Here is a 26514-nt window from a genome sequence, read left to right as displayed (position 1 = left end):
CGAGGGTGAAACAGAAATCCTTATCATAATGTGGTTTGGCTTCTGTGTTCATTTCGGGCAGTGTTCTCCGTAGGAGCGATGAAGATGTGCTGCTCAAGGAAGGAATGTGGACAGCGAAATATTAAGACACCACATTAGGGCTTATGCATCCACAACATTTCCCATTGTAATATTTTCCATTCGTTCCTCCCCTCTCCTCCTCCTGCGTCTTGTAATTGTGTTCCACTGAAAAGAAGGCAGGTCAGGCAACACATCAGAATCCTTCATCTTCTGGCTGGAACCTGTCATGGCCGATGGGGGGGAAGAGAGTACGGTGCCTCTAGCAACGATACGATGAAGAGGGGGAGCAGGAGGACTGCATATCTGCATAATTTAAAAAAGTTTGGGGGTTGCAACAATTTCTTAAAAAAAACTTTAAACTGCTCCAGGCAGGATTTCTGCACAAAAATATACATTTCTTATCGTCACAAATCTCAAAGTAGGGCTCTGGTAATGAAGAACGTCCCACAAATGGTTGCACTGCAGATCTTATGTGTGACTGTTTTGCTTCCAATTTGCATTATTGATTACTGGATTTTGCTTCCATTGTCCGGAACGTCAGGGGGAACCACAGTTAAGGAATCCAAATTTTGATTGCAGAGTCCAAAACTCGCTGTCAAACCAGCCACTAACAGGTTCACAGAGTGTATGACAATGCTATATTCAGACTCAGGGCTTTCACACCGCGGTGCGCACAGCATGGCCATTATTTCCACAGAGAGAGAGCGGCTGTGCTCTCCCGAGTCATAGTGTCGAGCACTACGCTGATTTTCCTCGAAAATTTAACTAGAAGTAAAAAAAAACTTGAACTTGTGAAAAAAAGAAGAATCACTTGACAATGTCAGCTATACAGCGTGGACTTTGCTATAGCTGCAAGCTCTGAAGAAGGAAAGCATTGCCAAAAAATATGGACTAGCAAGTGTTTAGGTTATAAGAGGTCTTGAGCAGAAGAGCACATCTTCAATGAAGTTTTGAATGAGAAAGTTACAAAAACTATGTTGAACTTTTGACCCGACCCGATCCCATCTGGACTTGAGGAAAAAATGTCAAGCATTGCTGAAGACATCAGAGAGGATAACATTTTGGGAAATTTATACTGTGATTGTTTAAAATCTGCTGTAGTCCACAGCATCTTTGTGAGCTGATTTGTAGGATTATGTGCCGCTCTTCATTTTCCGCCCATGTTGGAGCCCATCGGCCTCTGGGGGACACGGGCCATATTTCTGGGGTTTCAGTGGCTAGCAGATATATTTGTGACACTTCCTTGTTCGTGCACTGCTAGTTGTTTTCAGTCCGATAAACAACTCGAGGTGAGAGACGCGTACTCCCGACTTGTTTCACAAGTTGCCAGCTTCCAAGCTGATTTAAACCAATACGAATCAAAAGGATCGACAGACGATAGCCAGTGGGTTCTCAGATTGTATTTTGCCTAATGCGTGACGCCTCTTTTGCTCTCCACACAGACTGATTATCTGCATTCTACCTAAGCCTGCTGGCGTGTGATTGATCAATACTACCTGACCTCCAAACGGAAACCAGAACGCTTCCGATGCCGCTGCCTCCAGAAATGAGCCGCACGCTAAATCTTTGCTCTTGTGCATTTGTTCTGAAACCAAATTTGCCAGTCAGGCCCGTTGATTATAGAAACACACCGGATGGAAAACAAGAATGATTGGAATTCAATTTTGATTGGAGAAGACTTTCAGCGGTGGTTTAGTATGCAGGCCTCTGGCTTCACAGGACAGAAGGGCTTGTTGTCTCGCTGCGTTTCACACGTCTCAGATGTCAGAGGACAAGATTTCTGGGAACTGAATTGCTTATTGCAGCGTTAAAGTGGAACCGACCAAACACACACAAGAGGCGTATAGTCGTACATCACAACTGCAGAGGTATATATTTTCAATACAGAGAGACACTGCAGCCGCCGCCTCCACAGCCAAAAGACAGATTGACATAAACACAGGCAGATGGACACATCGACTTATGAGATCAAACATCTAAACCTGACAGAGACCCTGACTGAAAAAACTGCATCACCATAAACAGATGGGAACCCTGGACGCCTGTCTCTGTGTGCCTCTCTTTTCTCTCTCTCTCTCTGGCAGGAGTTCAGCAGTTTTGTTGAGCGGAGGGAGAAAGTATGGAAGCTGTCAGCGGCCATATGATGCTGCCTCTGCAGTTCACACAGAGAGATTGATGGCAAGGTCGTGGAGGACGGTGCATCACATGCATTTGGGGTTGGCGCTAAACATGCATGGAAGACCCAAGTTGACCTAATGTTGACGTGTTTATCCACCCTCACGTGTTTCTTCATACCTGTAGTTTTTGGTCAGGTAATGTGTGTCGTGGCGTGCAGTAAAGGTCAGTACTGTCTTCACCACTCGGCTGACCTAGATTCAAAAGGCCCTCTATGTGTCCGTGTAATGGGGTGCACATTTGTGTGCGTGTGTTTGTGTGTGGGTGGGTGCCTTGCCACTGTCTCTGCATAATCCCCATGGCAGCATTTGGTTTCAAGCATAAGTCAGAGAACAGTCAGGGACTCAGTTTGCAATACGCCTGACCTACATCGGCTGCTCACAGTGCGCTTAAGACGACACGTGAAGTCACACTTACTGTATCCTCCTGCAAAATGTCTGCTTTCAAGGGGCGTGTACTTGTGCATGTGTGTGTACATGGGATGCTTAAACACACACACACACACACACACACACACACACACACACACACACACACCAAGGCTCAACAGTTTAGTAATGATGGTAGTTTCGCAGAAAATGCTGCTGTCACATTAAGGAAAGGATTAAATTCTCCTTAAGCTTCTCTCACCAGGCTGCCTCTCTCCAGGTGGTTAACAGGAGAGCTATAATCTCAACACACACACAACCATCACACACACGCAGACACACACACGGTGACAAGAACACAAAGCGAATTACAGGCACTGAAACATAGCGTCTCAACAAACTTGTCTTATAGAGGTGCAAATATGGCGGGGGGGATCTGTAAATGATACTATACTCAGAAACATCTACAGACTTATGCACCTGCTTTGTGTGCTGTTTGGAGCGACGTGGCTGCAGTGATTAGAGGTGCGACAGCCAGACAGGAAGAGGTGATGATTATGGGCTGCAGCTATTTCCGTTCTCCACACTTCTGCTCTTTAGCTCTCTGCCTTCTCTCTTTCTCTTAGCTTCTCTTGCTCACACGTGTTCAAATACGGAACTGTGGTCCAGGTGGAGCTGACATGTTCCTACACACATGCACATCACACATGCACATCACACATGCACATCACACATGCACATCACGCCCTCCCCCTCTCTTCCCTCATCCCCCCTTCCCATCTTCTTACTCACTTATCTCTCCCGGTATCATTTCTCTGAGCTGCGTTTTCTTTCTTCACTTCATTCCTGCTTCATTGCTTTTTTTTCAGTCAGTTCCTCCATGTTGCTGTTAAGGTTCATGTGTTGCAATAAGTGTTATTGTTTTTGTATCTATCTTTCCTAAAGGTGACGTCACAGACTACGTCCCATAGTAAGCTATTCTCTGTTCTGCTATAGCAAATAGATACATTAGCGCTTACTAATCTTATTAAAAACATATCTGAAGTTGGGAGCTCACAGAGTTCAAAAGGCTTTGCAGTGATTATTTGGTAAATGACACAAAGTTACACCTGCGTTAATTGATTTATTTTTGCCGCAAGACAACAAGCTTTGCAAAGCGATGCTAAATGACACATCCAGCAGACAGAGAACAACATTAGCATTCATTTTGGACTCGTTTGTGTCCATCTGATGAATGAAAGTCCAACACTCCACCAACTCCTGGGGGAAATATCTGGCTGTTTGCCAGTAATCACCAGCTAGTTGATACTTTTGACTGTCTTCTCATTGGTGATGGGCAAAGTTGAGTTGTTAAAAGGTTTTCACTGAAAAGAGCTTCCTGTGAGAATGAATCAAAACAACAATATTACAGGCCGAAGAACACAAGGAGATGCTAAAATACTCCGTAGAGTTTCGGGGCAACTTCGGATTCATTGATGTGGATGAGAGGTGTGGGAACGTCAGTAGCCAGAAATTATAAATTGGATTTAGTTTTTATTACCTCTGCAGTTTTATTTGACAACTCCAGTTTTTACTGTATGTCGTTTATTACCTCAATGCAGGAGTGACTTTAATGTACTTCCCGTATGTTATGATTGTATCCCTGTGGCTCTGCACAGCTATGGAGAGACAGGTGGCCAATGGGTGGAGACGAGGCCCATTTAATAACCCATTCATTAAAATACAATGAATGAGCAATTTTTCTTTATGACCACAGTGCATTGTTCCCTTTAATACGTCGCATGTGGAGCTAAATCCTGACGTCGCTGCAAGACCTCCATTGTCATTCCCTAAATCGGACCCCAGACTACACGTGTTTTATAGTGTGTGTGTATGTGTGTGTGCTTCCAGCCATGTTTAATGTATTTGCATGTGTATCTGACAGCCGCTGTCAGCATTTCCGTCTGACATGCGGCTCGAGCTGCCACTCCGGTATGTGTTTCCGTGTGTCGGTATGAACATGTCATCGCAGCGGGTTCCCATTAGAGCGGCGCAGATTATCTGTCATCTTTTGTGAGACTGCTTTGACCTTGAGGATCTTTCCAAGAATACATGTTGTACTGTGTGAAAGGAAGCTGCTTCAGTAGGCAGATATTCCCCACCCCTCTTGCTAACAGCGAATTCATTTCTCTCTCCACCGTGATGTCATGACGTTTTGGTCTGGAATAACCTGAGCTTTCAAAGGACTGTCACATCTAATCTAGAACAGCAGCAGCTCCATAGCTTTTTGGTTTGTGACTGTGGGGGCTTTCACATCAGTCGTTTGGTCGGCTCAGTCATCCCCAAACACGGGAAATGTAGATTTCAGGTGGACTCAGTTCAGTGAGAGACGTTAAAAAAACGAGAGCATCAGTCAACATATGATACGTTCATCACCTCTCCCAGATATAGGAGTTATGGGGCGAAGGAGGAGACATTGTTATAGACGCACAATGTCCGTAGAGGCTGGAGGTCGGGTTTCTTCTTTTAACCATGACTGTGGCCGTTTTATGTTATTAATTTAGGTTATTAATGCAATGTCTAAACTTGAGAAGCGAGACTGGAGTTGGTGTTAAAGATGTCATGTATGACCGGCTTGTTTCACAAGCAGCCAGTTAAAAAACTCATTTTAAATCAATAAAAAGCTAAATCATCGTCAGCCGGATAGATGGTCGGTTCCCATCTTGGCTTTTCCCCTGCAAGAGTTATGTAAAAACATATGTATTTGTGTCCTCCTGTGTTGAATAAATCTATGTTTCCTCTTTGTGTAGGTTGGTTCATGCATGTGCGGGTGTATGTGTGTATGTGTGTTCGCAAATACTAACAAACTTCCACATCACAAGCAGACCCCCCACTGCTGCGCTGAGATGCATCAAAGCATCTGCAGAGTTACTTCAGGCTGCCCAGTGGCAAAACTTCCTCTAAGCCCAGTCCAACATTATAGGAGATTTAGAGGTGTGTGTGTGTGTCTTGATGAATGTGTGTGTGCCTACCCTTCTGGCTCATGACAAGCTATGCAGCTATGCAGTGGGTTGACATAGCAGATCAGAAGGTTGCAATTTGTTTGGCTCGGAATAAATAATAAATAAAAAGACTATTAAAAAACATTTGCAGAAGAGAAGTCAGCAGTTTGTTTTTCATATTTGGTTTCAGATTCAACCCACTTCAGTGCTAGCTTCTGGTGGAGAATGTTGAAGAAGGAAGAAGTTGGGGAAAAGAAGGAGCAATGGAGGTGAAGAACAACCTGCTTCCCAAAGAAAAACACAATATCTTAGGTAGTTGTACATGATTGCACCAAATGTTGATTTGATTATATATATATATATATATATATATATATATATATATATATATATATATATATATATATATATATATATATATATATATATATATATATATACTGCCCTCTGCAACTAGTGTCGCCCATACTGCTTATTATTGAAATAATCTTCCCACACCAGACTTAATTATCTTTTCTTTTATTAACAAATCCCCTTTTGTTTTAGAAAAAAAACAATACAATTAAAAGTACACAAAAAGCTCAAACAATTTGTCCGAAACATCACAATCATTTCCATGGAGCGGCTCAACACTGACAGGAAGAATACAGCAGGAAAAAAAAGGCTTTCTTCGTATTTGAAAGTCCACATAAGTTGGACAGAGGTGTGTTTGCTACATCATGCAAGGCACTTACATTCCTTCAAAGGAACAAAAACTCACATACGAGGTGAGTGAATCACGCACGTAATTATAACTATATAAAATAACAGCGTTTGCAGTATTTAGCCACGGTCTGGCATACCGGATACTCCCTTAAAACGTTATTTATTTGATCAAGATCAAAACATCCGTTGTCGTTGCATTTATACTGCATAACTGATAAGAGTTTTGTTACACATAGTAACTTATTTTGTATGGCTTAGGTTTAGGCTGAGCCTTACGAGGCTGAGGTTCACAGTTTTAAAAAGGGATCTATTGGCCAGTTTGAATGTTTTAAAGACGATCCTTTAAACAGCTGGACCAAAGTCAGAAAAATCAAAAGGAGGTTGTCCTGGACTTAATACAACCTGAAGTGTAGTTTGTATGTGGGGACAAAACAATAAAAGTGTAAAATGATTCATTCAAAAGATGTGTGTGGATCAAAATAAAACTTGCGTTTGCTTTTGCAGAACGTCTCCGAGGAGAAGTTTTGGATTCACAATACAGACATGTCAGAATTAGTCACAGTAAACACAAAGCTGTATTACCAGAGTATTCCGCAGAGGAAAAGCTGAAAAATAAAAAGACAGACAAATGCATCTCATAACAATGTGTCTAAACGTGTATAACATATCATTGTAATATCTCAAAGAGAGAAAGGACTAAATCCCCATTGGCAAAAGTACTGATACAGTACAGCATACCCACATATCACCATTGAGAGCAACAACTAAATAACTATAAAAATCCTTATGAAGAAGGCGTTTGTGAAGAATCTATCAAACTGCAGGAGTCATCTTTTCCTTTAACAATGTGTGTGTACACAATAAAAACAACAAGTGCAAATGGAAAGGGAGTGAAACTACGGCACGGCAGTTATCCAGACCCAAGAGTCCAAAGTTACCACAGAGACCTGTTATATATATATATATATATATATATATCTCCTCTACACACGGCAGGTAGACATGAAGCATCGTGAGCACCAGCGTGGCGCTCTAATCAGGCTGATAGTTCATGTGAGATGCATTAACATAACCACCATATTTACATTCAGAAGACTTCAAACCAAAAACATTCATTGATCTATGAAGCTGCATTATTTCAAATAACCAAATAAGTGCAATTCTATTAAAAAACATTTTGACTATGGACAAATATGTTGTTATTATCTACAGGAATCTGAAATGAATAATCTTTGATGTAATGTCACTGTACTGTCACACTGCAGTGTGAAACCGTTGAACTCTCTCATCGTTTGTCTGCAGCTCCAGGACCTGGAGCTCAGCGGCTGCTTCCTCTGAGTCAACACCAACGCCGTGCTGCTGGAGGCCGTATTGCTGGGCTCGCTGGAGGGAAGGGAGGCACGGGAGAACCAGAACCAGGACCGAGTGTGGCAGACTGTCGGCCACTGCTGCAGTAAAATGAAAGGTTTTATATAAAGGGAGCATGGCAGCTGCAGATTTTTATGACACAAAGCGCTTAGTGGCACGAAGCAGTGGTGCTCAGAGACACTCGCCACTGTAAGAATGCTTCAAAAATTGATACGAAAAACATGAGATTCAGAATCACAACATCTTTTGAAATTATAGCATCAGAAAGCTGCTCGTCTGAAAACGCTCTCATTGATCCTATTAACTATCATGTTGCTAGAAAAGCCTCATCTTTCACCTAAACCTAATAACTTTGGTTATTGATTGGCTGTAGTGGTAATCTATTGATCATCATCATCATCACTACAAAAGGCAATTGAGGATTTGCACTCCTAATTAGATAAAGGTCAAACTGGTGTGAAGAAAAGATGAGATTAATTTATATGAGAGCAACGGCTCAGTTAAAAGTGTCTCATCAATCAGCTACAAATCCACAGCCGTCCTCTGTGTTGACACAACTGTTGCTAAAGCAGCAAGAACAGATATAGGACCGGCCTAATAAGTGTCTGCGCACACAAATCAATACGCCAGTCTGTAAATAAAATAAATAAAGGTCAAAGTGCTTGAAGATTCAATAGACCAGTGTGTGAGAGAACAAAGGAAGAGAGCTCTAATCCGATACCGAAGCCTCAGCAATAAATTACATGTTTTCGTTTGTGGCTGTGTGTAACTGCGTCAGTGAGTGCAACTGAGCCCCGTACTTGTTGTCCGGCTGCTCGAGGCTATAGGCAGGAGTCCCAGTGTATCGGCAGGTCGAAGTCCGTGGAAAAGACACTCGAGGGTGTTTGGGGGCCAAGTGGGGCCAGCGTGGAGGTTTCCTCTCCCCGCTCTCCTCCCATGGTGAGGTCCAACCAATCCATACCGTCCAGCCCGTGCTCCCCCTCCGTTGCCAGGTCGAAGGTATCCATGGGAGACAAGGGATGGTCCAGGATGCTGGGGGTGCACAGCATTTGACTGTGGAGGTCATCGATCAAAGTCAACAGGCCTCCGGGCTCCGCCCCCAGGAGGGGCTTACCGGTGGTGCTCTCGAGGAAGTCCTCCAGGCGTCCACTCTCGGCGCTACCGAGGTGTTGTTTCTCGTCGAGGGCGTCGGCCAGAGTCTGGAGGTCAGATTGCATCGAGGAGGCCGACTGCTGGGTGTCACAAAACGATGGCATGGGGGGGGATAGCATCAGCTGGAAGGGGGAGGGGTGAGGAGACGAGGAACAGGAGCGTGGACTTAGATGGTCCAGAGAAGGGTCGGGTGCTGGGTTGAAAGTCGTCGACATTTCTGGAGGGAAAGACAGAGAATTAAACCAGAATCACCGCCTTCGCCTTCGCAGTCCAGTCAAGTTGCACTTCACAAACAAGTCTGGCCCAAATTTCATCATCATCATCATTATTCTCCATCCATCATGAAGACATTTGCGTGAAATTGTCATCGTCAGCAGATTGAATGCACCAGTTTGGACAAAAACACGTCTTCAGAGGTCACAGAGTTATTTGGCCACCGAATTATAATCAGCCCGAGTGGATGTTCGTGCTGAATTTTAAGAAATTTGTTCCAGGCCATTCCTGAGATATCACCTTCACGAGAATAGACCCGATGACGGCACAAAGGCATAGAAACTAAGTATTAAGGCGATCGCTCCCGATCCAATAATCAGCAACCTGCCGAGTAAAAAGATGATTACGCAACAAACACATCAGACGATGTTATTGCATCTTACCTCCCGTCTGCAAAATGATGTCAATAAAATCCTCTTCATGCTCTGTATCCTGAGGACACACACGCACAAGCACGCACACACACACACACACACACATTACCCTTCAAAGTTCACATAGCACATTAATATGTGACTCGAGCACTTGACGTGAAATGATGCGATGCAAAGACGACAGCTTATGTAGCTTAATGTAGGTTAGAAAAACCTAAGAAGCACTCCCAAGGTTTTATAATTGCAGATTTGAGATGAACATTTCAATAATCTTGCACAAATGACACCCTCAGACGTGCAGTGTGTCGTACTTTGTCATCAGGCGATGAGGCGGCGGTCCCGTTGGACGCTGGAGACAGAGGACTAAACAAGACATCCAGACCAGAACACAGCTCCTGGGGGGAGAGAGAGATCCAAAAGTGATCAGGAAATCCTTTACAATGGGACTGGGTGATACGAGTCACCATCTGGAGATTACTTACAGTGTGAGAGGATGGTGATGAGGCGTTTTTCCCTGAGGGGGCGGAGTCCTGGTCCTTGAAGAAAGGCTGCAGACTGGGAGGTGCTGACAAACACAGAGCAACGTCCTGCTGAGGCTGTTCTACAGAAACCTGAGGTCTCACGTTCTGTGGCTTCAAGTCATCACAAAGAGTGGAAACGTAAGTTCTCCTTACTGGGAGGACAGTGTGCAGAGAGGCAGCAGCACTAGTAATGTCACTAACTAGTACTGCTGCCAGTTCAAATCATCAATAGTCTCTATTAAGAGTGTGACAAATATACAGCAGGGAAGACAACAATGTGTGCCATCAACGCAGTGTTCCTCCAAATCTTAACATTTCCCAGCACACCTGCACTCGCCGAGAGACACGGTACATCTCAATTAGCCGAGATGCGACGGGATTTTTTTGTTCCTCCTCCGTTAACAACGTGGATCATAGTAATGGACGATGCCGTTGGAGTAATTAGCCGAGCAGTAATAATCAGCATCGGGCCAGTGTCAAGACACTCTTATCAGAGACTGCCGTCACTTCGCCGAACGGCATGCGTCATTAATTTCCACTCCCTCACTCTCTCTCTCTCGCTCTCTTTATGGAGCATTAGCAGACTGCTCTGCCGTTGCTCCAGTGACGGGGCTCTGGGTTGCCGGGGTTTGAGAATGAAGTGCGCATGTAGTATGATGAGGGCCCATTAAATGTGTAAAAGAGATGACGTAATAAGGGCTCACATCTGCTGTTGAGAGACTATTTGTGGCGACAGAAATATTTTAAAAAGGCCAGTTTGGCTAAATAAAAGAAGAAAAGAGCACCACAGAAATGTTCTCCACATGTGCAATAAACACAATTGAAGATGGATTTTCTATAGATATTGTAATATTGTTGTAATAAATTATCTTTTGCTACGATAATAATGGGGTGAAAATCTGAAAATCCAAGCCATAATATACATACATTTTACATCTCAAATGTCTTCCTGTTGTACAATGCTACTTCAGCTAATTTAATGCCAGCAGATTCAGATCATCAATGTTTTTCTTTAAACCTCACCTTTGCCTCTTGTTGTTTTAAAAAGCCCTCGTGCGTACTCTGTTGGGTTTGAGTAACGAGGTTGTGGTCCGGGAGCCTGGCTGGAGTCGACTGTTGTCGCTATTGGAAAAATAAACTGTGTAGTTAGTATTAGTATAAGTGTTAATTATTATAATAAAAAGAGTATGTCAGTATTCAAACATCAGATTACATTAATCTTGGATATTGTGACGCTCTTTTGGGGTAATTGCCTGCGATTATGCTTCTCTTAACATCGAGCACACAGACTGTCGGGAACATATTTTGAGGCACGAGACATAATTGAAAAATCTGGATCTTTTGAAGTGCATTGCTGAAAGTGAGTCGTGTACCTGCAGTGCGATTTGATTGGTTGCTTTGCTGCCAGGGGCCTCAGTCCTTTGGCCCTCAGTGATGTGACTGGTCAGTGCAACCAGAAAGTGGTTGCCGTTGCTGTCCGTGACCAGAGTCGGGCCGGAGTTGCTCTTGAGGAGATCCAGTGGGAAAGAAGGCGCTGAGCCTGACTGCTGGTTGAAGGACGCCTGAGACACCTGAACAAAGGAGAACTTTTAGAGAAAGGATCAGCGTTTGTGTACACTTCTGCTTCACATTTCTTATTGGCGTGCCAAAAAATTGCCGTGCAAAGAATCTGACCAGATCAAGAGACCATCAGGAGCATCCTACACAGTCTATGTGGTGTAAATGATATTATGAAACCCACTGCTGACCTGTGGCGGCTGCTGGTGTGCCTGATGTTTCTGCTGTATGAGCACCTGTTGTTGCTTCTGATGTATCTTTGTCTGCATCTGGATTTGTTGCAGTTGTTTCGTCTGCTGCTGCTGTAAGAACGACTTCTGCTGCTTCAGCAGAATCTGTTGCTTCAGCTGCATCTGCTGCTGCTGATGCTGCTTTGACTGCTGGTGCAGGTGCTGCTGCTGCTGCTGCTGCGACTGCAACAGTTGCTGCTGCAGCTGGAGTTGTTTGAGATGCTGTTTGTGAGACTTCTTCTTCCTCTGCTGAGAAAGCTTTTGCAGGTTTTCTGGCGTCTGACTGCGGTTCTGCGCGACCGTTTGCTCGTTCTGTAAGCTGCGTTTTTGCTGGAGCAAAAGTTTCTGTATGGCCTGCTGCTGGGCCAGCTGCAGAGTGGTTTGCTGCAGGCGGACATGTTGCTGTGTCGTCTGCGTGCTCATCTGCTCGTGCCCCTCCTGACTTTGTGTCAACGACTGCGGTAATCCATGAATTTCTGGTAATTGCATCGTTGTCTCACACGCAACTTCCTCTGCCTCGATGGCTTCCTGTTTAACAGTGACCTTGATAACGTCCATCTCACATGAAACGGGTGACGGTGAAGGGGAGAACGGTGGAGGGCCAAATGAGAGAGGGGCACCGGGTCCATCAGGAGGTTCTTGTTTCACTCTTACAAGAACCAGCGGCTCCGGCCCTCCTCGGTTCACATGCTCCAGCTGCATCCTCAGCACCTCCACCAGTCTCTGTTTCTGCCTCAGCATCCTGGTCAACTCCTCGATCTGCTTGTCTTTCTCCTGCAGCATCCTGTCCTTGTCCAAAGTCCCCACCGGAGCCGGGGTTGTGGTGGTGAGGGCCGTCGATGAGACCAGGCAGTGCTTCTGCAGAGAAGCCTGCTTTAAAGAGAATTGACATGGCGCTGGGGAGGAGGACTTCGGCTCTTCTTTAATGCTGGCTGCAAGCTGAGCAGCTGAACATGGTTGAAGGCTCACCTGGGTGATATGTGAACTCATCTAGATAAAAAGAGAGGAGATAAGAACAAATAAACATACAGGAGGAAATCATGAGATGAAAACCCAGAGTCTACAGCCTGAGCTTGCTTGAGCTTAATGCTAATGTCTGTATGCTGGCTAGCATGTTCACAATGACAATGTTAGCACGCTGATGTTGAGCAGGTAGAATGTTTACCATACTCACCATCTTAGTTTAGCACGTTAGCTTTTGAATTAGCACTAAACACAAAGTACAGCTGAGGCTGACTGGAATGACATTTTTTTGCAGGTATTTCATCATAAACCAAACATTTGTACAACTCTTGATTGGTCTATTGTAGAGACCATTGAGTTATAAGTATTTATATTTAAATACACCCTCGTACTTAATGTAGGCATTCTGGAAATGTTACCACATTTCATATCTAAGTTACATTTTCAGATATGATTGTTCAAAATAATATTAAAGTAATTAAAGTATCTGCAGTACATTACATGTATATGAATAGTTGTCCAACGGATATTTGGGGAAATAATGTAAGCATACTCTCAGTAAATGGTAAAACAAAATAAATATAAATATGTATACACACTGAAAAACATTGCATTACAAATGAAATGTGTCTGGTAATTTTGTAGTTCGGGTAGTAGTTCAGCTGATAACGCCGTCATGACCCTCACCAAGGTCATGTCAATGTGTTACAACAACAACAATAAAAGATTCTGACCATTTCCCCCAAGGGGTCGCTGTTAAAGCTGGTCTCCTCGAGGCTCATGGCGCCCGGCGAGCAGGCCGAGTGTGTGAGCGAGGCGGTCGGGGGGGAAGCGCTGCCCCCGCAGGTCGTGAGGAGCTGCTGACGAGAGGCTGCACTGCTGCCTGCATCAGCTATTCAGAGGGTGAGATATGACATTAGGCAGAATGTACAACGATAATAAATAATCCTCATGGTTATCTTTGCAGTTGAATATATAATGCTATGACGAGAGGAGATCGGAGAGGTACAGATAACGTTTCTGTTTGACTAACCGGTCAGAGAAGATGTCTCATGGCACTGAAATGGTTGCTGCTGTTGTGGTGTGTTGTTGTTGGTGGTTGCAGCAGCGGTTTTGGAGGATCTTCCTCCTCCCTCGGCCCCTGGCCCTGTGGTACCCCCTGCTGTTGGAGAGGAGGTAGTGTCACGGCCTCCGTTCAGCTCCTGGTAGGTCCTCAGCCTCTCGATGAGGTCATTTTTGGTGCCGGAGACTGGCAAGCCGCGCAACTTCAACTCGGACTTCAGTTCCGCGACCTGACAACAGACAGATTAACAGAGAAATTGAGACTGACGGACAAGAGCGAGGAAAAAGCAAAGAGATGAGGATAAAGATCCCGAGGAAAATTGAAATGGATCTATGGGAAAAGAAAGGAGAAAACAAAAAGACAGACTAATCCATCACTGCCACCTATCTGGTACGAAATGTTGTAAATATTTTACATATGTCGACACCAGTTACTCCATTGACTCGTAGCTTGTAGACAGCAGAGAGAGCTGTTGCTCTGTACGGAGAGAATGAGACACACGATATGGATCATAAACTAGCAGAGCTGTTTTCTTTTGGATTTGTATGTTGCTGTGCAGCTAACCTTCATTTCATCCAGGTTTGGCGGTAGAGACACTGGCTTTGTCCCACGTAAAGCAGCCGGACTCTGACGGATGTGACAGCCCTGGTTAGACGGAGCTTTTGAAAGGGCAGCGACAGGTCGAGGAGGAGAGGAGGTAGTCGTGGAAATGGAGGAGGAAGAGGAAGATGGCTGCTGGTCTGTCTGAGGTCTGTTGGAGAGGGATTAGGAGAGGGTCTTTACACAAGATACCAGCCCCAGGGGTTCCTGCACACTACAAGCTTGACCATCCACACACACACACACACACACACACACACACACACACACACACACACACACACACACACACACACATACATACATACATACATACATACTTGGGTGGTGCAGGCAGGATGGTGTGGTAGTTATAGTGCTGCTGCTGCTGACTGAGGATCTGGAGCTGCAAGAAGAGCTGCTGCTGCTGAAGAATTTTGGCATAAGACGAGTCCAGATGGGGAGGAGGCTCTTTATCTCCCTTCTGGTCAGGAGGGATGTACTGATGGTACTTTAACTTCTTAATCTAGAAGGCAACACATTAACAGTATAACAAATTACCAAATGACTGCTGCTCCGATGACTCATTTGTTTCCTCTTCGGTTTTAATCTACCTTTGGCTTGTTGTCCTTAGGCTTCTTGTGTCGTTGTGCAGAGCGGTCAGAGTGTGGTTTAGGATGGCACTGAAGAAAGAGAATGGATGCAAGTGCCAACTGTAAACATTTATACAACAGCATCAATCAACGTAATATCCGGGATGCCCTTTCCTTGTATCTCTGTTTTGGTCTCTACCAACTCCTGAGGGAAATATCTGAATCTTTAGCTACAATATGTCCACCAGCTGGTCCCTAGCTTTGTCTGTCTATTGTTTGGTGATGTTTGGTAGGACAAAGTGGGATTTAAAATGTGTTGTCGTTTGTTTGCTGCTGCTGGAAACAGGTTGACCAGAAAAAAAACAAAATAATGAACTGAAAGACGCTACATCGGGCTGTAAGAGCTGATGGGATCTACAGAGACGGGTGAGGATCTTTAATGTTCTGTTCATCACTACAAGTGGCCGCTGTCTCGTTACACAAAGTCATTTGATCCATTATTAATATAAAAACATTGTTGAGCGCAGCTTTAAATCAAAGCATCAAGAATAGTTTGCACGGCTTTTTTTCAAGGTTCAAAACTTAACTTTTGGCACATTCATTGTTCGATTGGCCTTGTGGACAGACGTCACTTACCTTGATCTGTGAAGTCGCTCCGGTCCTCTGGGCGGATGATGCTGCCGTCCCATTGGTCAACTTGAATGAGGGGGAGGATGCAGAGAACAGTGGGAGAGCAAGAGCAGGAGAAGAGACCTAATTGATAAAATGGAAACATACTTAAAATGAGCAAAATGAATCACCGATTGACACCATGGCCTTACCAAGAGCTAGACAATAAATCAGCCAGGCCCATATATGTGGATGTATTCTCTTTTTATCACATTTTATTATATATAAAAAAATTGAAAAAGCATCCTGTGGACAGGTGTTGGAAATTAGTGTTTCGCTATATACACTTAACACAGTGCATCTGTTTTTTTGTGCATAGAATGCCATGAATTATAATGCCACTGTGATGTCCACATCAAATAAATAAAGTCAAGTCCATATATCGCCTAATATATAGCTTATTTGAGAAATATCAAAATTCCCATGACATCGTGAAGCTTCATGCTACATAAGAGTTTGCTATCATACTGGATATGACGATCATGTTGAGTGTCATGGTTGCACGCGTGTCACACAGTGAGTGGTCCTACCTGCGCGGGAGATGGGACGCCGACACTGCCAGCCAGCGTCTCTGGTGGAGAGGGCAGAGGGAGCAGGCCCAGAGGAGACTCCAGGCTCACCGGCTGTTCTGGAGACAGACTGTAATTGCTGTCCTCATCACATGACGAGTTATCACCTGAAGGCTTTGGAAACCGGGTCTCTGAGAGGGAGAGAAGGGAGGACAGGGTAGCTATTTAGGTCCGAGTGTCTGCCTGTTTTTGCTACATCCCTACAATGACAGCCAGCTTTTATCACCTGCATCTACAAGTGTTGAGCCCGTGGATTCCTCCCCACAATCCAAACTAATTGCATTGTGCCACTGAAAAAACACCCTGCTAGCCTCCTTTAAGTCAGCCAGCACATCCTCTCCAATTATCAGCAAACACATCACTGCGTGTGTGAGTCAAGGCCTATAAAATTGGACGGAAAATACACACAACAAGCTTCTTCTCAGATGTCTGCTCCAGAACTGTCAACCGGTGCGTTTATGTGACGGCTGCTGCAGAGAAACCTAAATGCTCGTCCTCTCTGCCTGCACATCGTGCCCATAGAAGACAATTTTAGATGATATCTTCACAAAAAAAGTGCTTCTTCCGGCCTTTATCCCAGTAATAGTTTTCATTCATCTAAGTTCACTTTCAGTGCAGCCAAGTAAGCCTGGCCACCTCAGTCATGCTGGTTTTCATGTGACAGATGGCATCCCTCTGAGTGAATGATGAGAATTCTGGAGGATTGGTTGCGTAATTCATGCTATGAATTCATTAACCGCTTATGTGAGGGCTGCTCCTGTTTATGCCAACTTTCTGTGCTACTAACGATATTCTCTTCACAAAAATGTTTGCCAGGCTTCAAATAAAAGTAGCCAAGTGATACAAATCATTATAAAAACAACTGGAAAGACAAATGTCTCCCTATTAGCCAGGCGGAGCATCAGGTTGAAACGACCTCCAGCACAGGAATGAATCCAAGTCGTAGTCCTGCTAATATTTCCCTCAGGGATATCATATAATCTTTTCATTAGTATGCAGAGTATTGAGTCTTTACAGGGATTTCCTAGACTAGGACAGAGACTTTCCTTTTGCTGGTGGATGAGTGTTATTTAATTACAGGAGCTGCTACGGGGTGCAGCAGAAAACACACCGCTGGTCATTAATCTAACATCAGCAGGCGATGATGAGGAGACAACATGGGGCTGATTTAACACCCTCTGATCCAATAATGTGATGACTTCCTCACTGCGGCGGCGTGCCTATGTGTGTGCGTGTGTGCGTGTGTGTGTGTGTCGCGCTCTGTATGTTTGTATTTCTTGCATGTCAACCGTGTGCTACTCTTGTGTTCCCAGAGTTTCCACAATAACTGCCGGTAATGCAATTGTGTTTATTGTGCGGCTGTGACAGCGATGGATAATCCACTGATGCTGAACGTTATTGAATCTCAGAGTTATTTCCTCCACACATCAATCAAGCAGCTGGACCCAGCGACTGTGATCTCATCATCTAATGTCTGACAGCACTGGACTGGAGATGTGTGATAACAGTTTGACAGAACGTTTTTTTTTTTTTTTTTATTGTTTCCGTTATAATGGAAAAGGGTGAAATTGAGGTCATTACATCTGTCACTACGCCCAAATTGCAACTGATTAAAATCCCTTTCATTCATTTAGAGCCCTAACTCTTCAATTAGTGTGTAATTTTCTTAATAAAAGATAATGAGTTTTTATTAACAGGTTCTGCGGCCATCTAAAACTGACAGCGGAGAGGGGACTTCCTGTCTGTCAAGCGGAGACGCCAGAGCACTCATCATTCACTTTATCCCAGTTCGACATCTGTGGCTATTTGAAGCATGATTACTCAGGTGTGGGGGGGGGTGTAACTTGGTTGTTGTTGATATATTAGATAAGAATGTGTATCGCCAGGCGTGTGTGTGTGTGTGGCGAGCACATCTGAGGGAGAGTTGGTATGTTCACGTTAGGGGCCAGGAGGGGCTTCCTGTCACGAGCCTTAAACGGTGGGTGTGTTGTGATGTATTACGCCTTTACATTTATATTACACCTCCCTCCTCCACATGTATGCAGGGCATATTGTGTTTAAAGGTGTTTTCACTATTCCGTCGCCACTAGGGGGCAGAAAAAGAACAAAACACGCTGAGAAATGTAGAGCCACAATGACATAAAGGAGGGAGGGATGATGCAACACATGACATGACAAGTGACACATGGAAATGCAGTGAGAGTGTAAATGACAAATATAATCCATCTGAAACCCGGCCTGGCGTACCTATGATGGCCTGCTTGATGCTGGAGTGAACAGGCAGGATGTTTTTGTGGATGAGCTCCATGGGCCCCGGCCGGTGGGAGATCTTATCGTTTAAATCGTCGGCAATGCGAGCTCTCTTCAGCTGCATCTGCTTGGCCTGAAGCGACGGCTCTGCTGACGTCTCTGGAAGCATGCAGAAACAAAACGATGTACTTTTCTTTTTTCGTTGCCAGTGTGTGAGGAGCCTTCGGAGTTATTTGACAGAGAGGAGGCTCTATGTGGCACTTACCCTCCAGGATGTGCATCCTGATCAGTTCAGATCGCTCCGGTCGAGCCTTGATCTTCCTCTTGAGATAGTCCTCAGTCTGACAGAGCAAAACATGTTGACAATCACTCACCTTTGGATTTATACTACCGACTTATAATTTCCCCATAACTCATTCTCTCACCAACATTTCATCGGCCCAGGACCTCTCAAGTTCAAACCGAGATTTCCAATCATAATAACCTGTGTTACATGATGTACCATTTAGAGTAGTGGGTACCAACTGTCTTTCAGTGAGATTTACCCCCATTCCCCTGTCAGATGAAAGTACCTCATCATTGACACCAACATTTGTTTATATTAATCTATTCCTTCCAGCCAAATTTCAAAGAATTCTTTGTATCTGTTAATTTGAGCTGTCTTAACTAATGATAAAAATGTAATGATAAACACTCGGCCTGATAAACCATTATATATATATATATATATATATATATATATATATATATATATATATATATATATATATATATATATATATATATATATATATATATATATATATATATATATACATACACACACACACACACACACACACACACACACACACATATACATATATATACACATACACAATGTTTTTCTGGCATATGCAGACATACCCCTGGTTGGAATCACTAATTTTTGCACACTGCACTTCACAATCCAATAAGCGGGTTCATCTTCTGTACATATGGCCTCATCTCAGCACTTATTTTTTCATTTCCAGCCCTTCTGTATTACATTATTATTCAAGAGTTGCTGTTATGATGTCAGATGTTACGAAGCCCGGAGACTGAATGTTGGCTTGAAACCGGCCAGTTTTGAGTCCACTGATCAAGTCGGGGATGGCAAACTCAAACTCACCCGAGCTCGTTCCAGGTTCCGTCTCTGTTCAAGGAAGACAGCTGAACTTTTCAGGGCTTGAAGAATAAAGATAAAAGGGAGGGTGGGGGGAGAGAGAGAGGGAGGACATTAACATGGTAGTGTGTACATTCATGAATGGCTCTTTGCTTCTCCAGTTCAGCTCCAGTTCAGTCTGAATAGGTTAACTGATGGTGAGCGATATTGTTGCTATATTGCCAAAGCTTTTCCTGTCTCTCAGATTGAGTGCCATGCCAGCGTAGTAAAGGCCTGCTCTTATATTCCATAACAGAACAAAATGCATAATGGCCTGGGCAGTGGTCCCACTAACAGGCAAAAGGAGAGGTGTAATGGGATGATTCTGAAGGTTCCAGTCCAACGAGTCTCTTTACAGCAGTGAAATTTATGGAATCTGTTCAGCATTCCCAAATGACTCAAGCAAGACTTGCAGCAAGCCTATGATTATGCAAAAACCCAGGGATTAGTGGTGCTAGACACCTAAAAGCCTGAAGGGCTGTGATGACACCAAAATGCTGAGTTAAATGCAGCATAGCGGTACAGGCTTTATGATTCTGCTTCTAAAACAAGAATCTAAACCTCAAACTATTGAATAATGTTATATTGCACGGAAGAATATACTGTATATGCAAGCATGTTATTGAGTAGCAATATACACAACTTGAGCATGATGGGGATCAGTTTAAAAGCCTGAGCTATTTAAAAACCATGCATTTTATTAACACCATTTCAGATCTGCTCAATGACACTGCAGACTTTTATACCTGGCATATGTTTATTTGTTGACCAAGCCCCTATGAAAGAGGAGGAGGCTGTAAGATAAGACAGACGAGAGGCAGTGTTGAATAAGGAAGTTATTACTAAACATAAATTAATTGTTGGTGTAAACCTAGATTTGGACATTTTGCCCACACAAATGAACTGGGGCTACAAGCACATACTGTCTCTTAGGATTGTAGGCTTGGTGATCGTTTTTTTTCTTCATCATATCTTCCAATCTTGGTGAGTCGAGATCGCCGTTAGGCAATCTGATCACCATCTGATCACCGGGGGGGGAGTTTCGTCACAGCATGTCAGTGAAACGCCAGCATGGCTCATAGTGTCATACAACAACCGACTATCTTGTATTTGGGGGATGTAATGGGGTTTACCCAGATGCCTATCTGAAACGCGATGTAAAAAGGTGTTGACGACCAATGCGAAAGACGGGTCCAGTACACAGCGGCTGATGCAAGATGAGACGGTTTGAAACAGTTGAATCTAAATCACCTCGATAATAATCCTTTTATTAGTCCTGCAGCGGGGACATTTTTACAATCGTCATAATACCTATTTTACAGACTTGAGATTGGATTCAGCATTTTAACTCATCATCAACAATTAAGGAGCAGCTTGCTGCCCGGAGAGCAACCGGGAGTTCAGTGTCTTGCTCAAAGATACAGGGACCAGGGATCGAACCGGCTACCCTTGTGGTTGCAGGACAACCACTCACCTGGCCCACCTGGCCCACGAGCCACAGCTCTGTAAACTACTCTGATGGCGCACAGCTTTCTGGTGAGACAGCGTTAGCGAGATAACTTCCTCAGAGTGCAACACAAACACAATGCAGGATGAACACGCAGTTTTAGTTCTTTTTCCCCGTTTTGTCTCTCTGTCGGCTCGGCACACTGGAATTGAAACAACCCAATGACTGAGAGGTTAATGGGGGCGTCCACGCCCGTATTGGGTGGGCAGTGTGTGTGATAGTAGTCTTTTGTATCACAGTTCCACAACTCAAGGACAATTGTGTGGCCTTGTTTGTCTCTCAAACATGCAGACAAGTCAACAAATAAGTTGTTAATAGCCAAGCAGTGGTGCATTTGGGACTGGCCAATTCAGTTCATTTCAACTCCAAATGTGCTGGAGCTAACACTACAGAAAATGTGTTGCTGTCCTAATACTTTCTGACATACACACACACATACACACACTCTAAAGAGACTGCTGGTAGCCGTTCAAGCCTGAGTTCACGTGGCTGAGCATTGTCAAACTGCTGGTACACACTCACTCTTGCACACCCCGGGGGCATCGACCCTCTTAGACCTCTCACCCCATCCACAAGGGGGATTGAGCCTGTCTGTCAGTCGGCTACATGGGGAAAATGAGTGGTGGGATGGAGGGAACGATGGATGGGCACAAAATGAGGTCTTGGAGGGATGAAAGAGATCGAAATGGATAGGAAGAAGACCGAGCGTCAGAAAGCCGAGCGTAGGGAAGACGGGGAGAGGAAGATAGATGAAGAGAGGCAGCTGGAAGAAAAATGGAACAACAGACCGAGGGGCAAATGAAGAGGAGGAAATAGAGAGTGGTGGGGTGAGGTCAGAGAGAAAAGACCCCATTATGAGCATGAGTGGCTGCATCGTGGCTTCTTGCCACCCTGATAAAGCTAACCAGCATTCTCGGTCTTTAAACTTTGAGAACATGGAGCAGCCTCACTTCCTCTGGCGGTGGCTGCGTTTCGATGTTCAGTCCGCTGCCAACCAGGGCTTTGTTTTTTCTTCTGTGTTAACCGACTGGCTCAAGAAACTCCCCTCTGTATATTACTTTAATAGCCACACACACGTACCTAAAATAAATTCAACATGTCCAGCTTGTTGCCGTCATCACATAAATAGCCCACAGATGTAGGCGCTCCACCAGTAAGTGTAAATCCAGTATTTTGCTCTTTTTATTGCTCTCACTAACAGATATTTGAAGAGAAAAAAAAGGCTTCATCTGCGCATTAAGGTTTAGCTGAGAAACATATTTTACACATCTGAGAAGTTTATAAATAACATGCTAGGCTGGGTTTCATACTGTGGGCTTATTATAGCGCAGAGCCAAATGAACACACCCTACCACACACACCACGGCTGATAGAAGAAACATACGTTGTCTCTGCACCAAGCAGGCATTTTAAAAAGATTATTCTTTAATGGGACTGTGGAATGCAGACTGGAGAGACAGTGATTGATAAAGAGAGGAGGACAGAGAATGGCCGCCATTGTTAGAGAGGTCAAGTGGTTATTTGTGAGGCCATCGACCCAGAGCAAGAGAAAGTGTTAACTCCATCACCAAAGACTATAAATATTAGGGCTGCAACAACGAATCGATAAAATCGATTATCAAAAGTGTTGGCCACGAATTTCATTATCGATTCGTTGTGTCGCGCGATTATTACGCCGGGCAATAAGTCGCGGAGAAGAAAAAAAAAGAGTGGAGCAGAGCAACTGGCCGGCCAGCGTTTCTGAGATTGGAGTGAGACACGAGAAAAGCCGAGGTTGTGATCTTCACAAAAATAGAAGATCTTTGACGATTCGAGTCTTAGCCAATCAGCGTCTTCATGTTCCTCAAACTTGTTTTTAATGGAAGCTAGTCAGCTTGCTATCGCGTTAGCTAACGTGTTTGGGTTGTGTATTGTCGTTAAAGTTACGTTATGTTCCGTTACAGTTCAGTCTTGCTTGTAAAAAAACGTAACGTGATGAAACATGCCGTCACCCCCCGGTCTGGTTCAGTTCACGCTGTCACTCGTTAACTTTAAACCAACACATCGGCAGATCTGGCTGCAGGTTTTTTTCTTTTTTACTCAAAGTCGAATGAAGCAAATCACGTCGTTGGGCTTAGCCAACAACGTGACGTCGTGGTCATAAGAGACCCAGAATGAAAGAGTTTAAGGAAGAGGACGCTCTATATGGAGCAGTACAGCTTCCCTCTGTCCCAGTATTTCATACATATTGATAACGCAGGGTATGTAAATGCAGCCTCTGGAGGGATCAATTACAGTGAAAAGGGCTCACATTTGGCAGATGTAAAGCATACATGTGTATGTTTTTAGTGTTAGTCCATTTTATTGTTTTAATTAACAGCTCAGGGATGTTCAAGGAGCAACCTGTTTGTGCACTTTCTGAAGATGTTTTGCACTGTCACTTCTGTTTTTGAATAAAGGGTTGGAAATGAACGTTTTTTTTTGATAAAAAAGTTTTATCCGATTCATCGATTAAATCGAAAAAATAATCAACCGATTAATCGATTATTAAAATAATCGTTAGTTGCAGCCCTAATAAATATGTCCGTCAACGTCCTCTTTTCCCGTGACTGAGTTGAGATGATGAATACCAACTGTGGCTATATCAATATGCAATGTTGTTGACGAAAAAAGAGAAATCTCACAAAATCTTTATTTCCGTTGACAAAACGTTATAGATTAGCTTCACTTCTACTGAAACCGACTCGTACTCTGTTATGCTTGTTGTAGTGTGAACGCAGTCTAATGAAGTCCAAAATTGCATGGAATACATACTCAATGAGTGTACTATCGTCCAACATACTTGTGTATTCACAGCAGTATGTATCTTTTGTGACGGGCCGAACTGGGATTATCACTTCCCGAGAGCCTCCTTGTCAACCTCATTTGACCAAATGATGATTCGTGAGAATTATAAAATCCGAAGTAATTATACAAATATAGTGCGCCTCGCGAAGCGGAATCTTATATTTAGACTTAAACTGAGGAAAGAAGACGAGATGAGTCAGAGCGGGAATGCGGCGATGCAGATGTTGTGCTCCAGTGGTTCTACATCGCCACTGATCTACAGGAAGTATTGTCTTTCTTTCAACCGCCTTCTGTGTCCATGAGAGACTACAGGGACCATGATGATAAAGGTCATGTGGCACGAGAAGGTATAGCCTAAATGTCAGCGGCTAATTCTTCCGCCATATGCTCACTCTGACATTAACCGCATTAAAACCCATAGCCGAACATTCACCATTTCTAAAAAGGTAGTCAGGCGGCATCCCGACCTGCGGTCGAGAACAACACAACCGCACTGCCCTCCTGTCTCCACGTGAGAATCTCCGCTCTGGTCACATTACTAACGCTAACAGCGGGGCTTGTTGGGACGTACCGTAATTCCCCTGAGCGTTGGAGGAGACTAAACAAGCACCTAATCAAGCAACGAGCCCTTGGTTAAGGAGCGTGGAGAGGCTAATTGGATGAAGCCATGTGAACAAAACATTTTGATCTGCGTCTCAGTCGGTTTTCTACAAAGAAACACAAGTGGAGACGGACAAGAGCCGTCTCCTCTGGTCACACTTGGCCTGATCACAGCTAGACTGTCTGCCTGTCTCTCTCTCTCTCTCTCTCTCTCTCTCTCTCTCTCTAACACCCGCATGTACAGTTTATGCTCATTACTCGCAGACAATTAAGAAACTCAACGGCACCGTTTGTCCCCTCATTGGTAACAATGGCGAATTTCTACTGGCATCTTTTTCATTTTAAAGTAGCTCCCCACCAGACTGCTCGTTATTAATGCCGTCTGTCCGCAAAGATAAGAACTGCTTATTGTATTGTCGGCTCTATATAGTAAATGGGCAAGGTGTGTGTGTGTGTGTGTGTGTGTGTGTGTGTGTGTGTGTGTGTGTGTGTGTGAGAACAAGGACAGAATATATTCCTGCAGCAGCAAGGTGGATGCACAAAAATAGAGAATACTCGCAGACGCACTTCCTTTGGGAAAACTTGTGAGACTACGATGAGTCGGAAGATGAATATTTTATGTATTTTTGAAAAAAAAAAGTCTGCTTAGTGTACTAGTGTGCTTGAAACTAAATGGGATTTATAATAGGCAGGCCACTTAGGTTATTCTCTCAAACTGACATGCATGTTCCTAATAATTATTAATATAGGAACGGGGTCTTCTTTTATGTGACGATAACAGCAGCATTCTTAACACTGCAGAAGCATTTTCTTCCTAATAATTATTAATATAGGAATTAATATTAATATAGGAACGGGGTCTTCTTCTATGTGACGATAACGGCAGCATTCTTAACACTGCATTTTCTATTCAATAGATGTTAAAGACAAACCAGCGGCATATAATCAGCACCAACAGTCAAAAGCGCCCAAATATTTGGAGTTTGATGGCGTACAGGGGAAATCTCTCAATCAGATAGAGAGCGGTAAACGGATGTCGTTGATGACGCTTGAAGAGCGGCCTTGGTTCACCTTTCTTTGAAGACTGAAACTGCCGTCTGTTGGCAGCCGGTAGCACCGTCCTGACCACAATCCAAATCACTTCAGAGAACTGCCGTGTGGCGAGTAATGAGTTGAACGCTGAAGCGACGCGGCATGAAATGGACACTCAGTTGATAGTTATGATAGGAACACCTGGCTGAAACAAACGCAGTGTAACTACAGACCAGCAACATTTTCAGTTGTGTTGAAACTGTTTGTAGTGATGTGACACATTGTCATTTTGGAGAATTGTATTGCATTATACTGAGAAAAGCTTCTAAAAATGTAGTCTACCTGGCTATGTGTATCTAAATAATGAGGCTGAAACTAGAAATAATTGGTTGAACTTAGAAAACGGAGCCACAACTCTGCAGAATATTGTCAATATTTTTGTTATGTTTGAAACTAGTATGGTGTAAGTGTTTCAGGGTTTTTGTTGCAACATTTGTTGTCTATGCTACTTGTTTTATGTGTCTGTCATATTCATCTGCTGCTCTTGATATGATGAGACGAAGACAAGTTCCATTTTGGACAATTAAGTTAAGTTAAAATTTTAATGAGTGTATCAACAGAAAATGTATCTGGAACAGTTGCTATAATTGCCTGATTATTTTGTCATTTCTTTCGGCAAAAACGTTGCTCACAATTCTTAAATGTGAGTATTTGATGGTTTGCTTTTTTTATTAGTATAAGTTGGATAGCCTCAGGGATTGGACTGTTGGTTGGAAGAAACAAGCTATTTGAATGCATCAACGGTAGGAAGTTACCAATTAGTGACATTTTATCAACAAAATGATTTATCAAACCGACAATCACCAAAATAATCAGCATTGAAAACACTGATTGAGAACATTGTACACGACCAATC

At 43.7% G+C, this 26514-nt stretch overlaps 1 protein-coding gene across 1 annotated transcript in view; it reads right to left on the bottom strand.

Annotated features, from left to right (window-relative positions):
* Nucleotides 1-8469: 8469 nt before the first annotated feature.
* Nucleotides 8470-26514, bottom strand: part of LOC306749665 (myocardin-related transcription factor A-like) — a gene marked incomplete at its 5' end in the record, with an annotated part of 31858 nt that continues 13813 nt past the window's right edge. The window contains 18 exon segments of the mRNA XM_079232980.1: nt 8470-9026; nt 9466-9514; nt 9768-9851; nt 9939-10088; nt 11001-11099; nt 11351-11548; nt 11726-12754; nt 13462-13610; nt 13744-13758; nt 13761-14019; nt 14355-14541; nt 14711-14895; nt 14984-15046; nt 15599-15715; nt 16162-16331; nt 18448-18680; nt 18682-18791; nt 19601-19656. Of these exon segments, the coding sequence (XP_079089106.1) occupies nt 8479-9026; nt 9466-9514; nt 9768-9851; nt 9939-10088; nt 11001-11099; nt 11351-11548; nt 11726-12754; nt 13462-13610; nt 13744-13758; nt 13761-14019; nt 14355-14541; nt 14711-14895; nt 14984-15046; nt 15599-15715; nt 16162-16331; nt 18448-18680; nt 18682-18791; nt 19601-19656 (3701 nt within the window). The 3' untranslated portion in view covers nt 8470-8478.

This window comes from Taurulus bubalis (genome assembly GCF_910589615.1).
Source record: "Taurulus bubalis genome assembly, chromosome: 17".
Classification (NCBI taxonomy): Eukaryota; Metazoa; Chordata; class Actinopteri; order Perciformes; family Cottidae; genus Taurulus; species Taurulus bubalis.
Note: the sequence above shows the minus strand (reverse complement) of the source record. Positions and strands in the feature narration are given on the sequence as shown.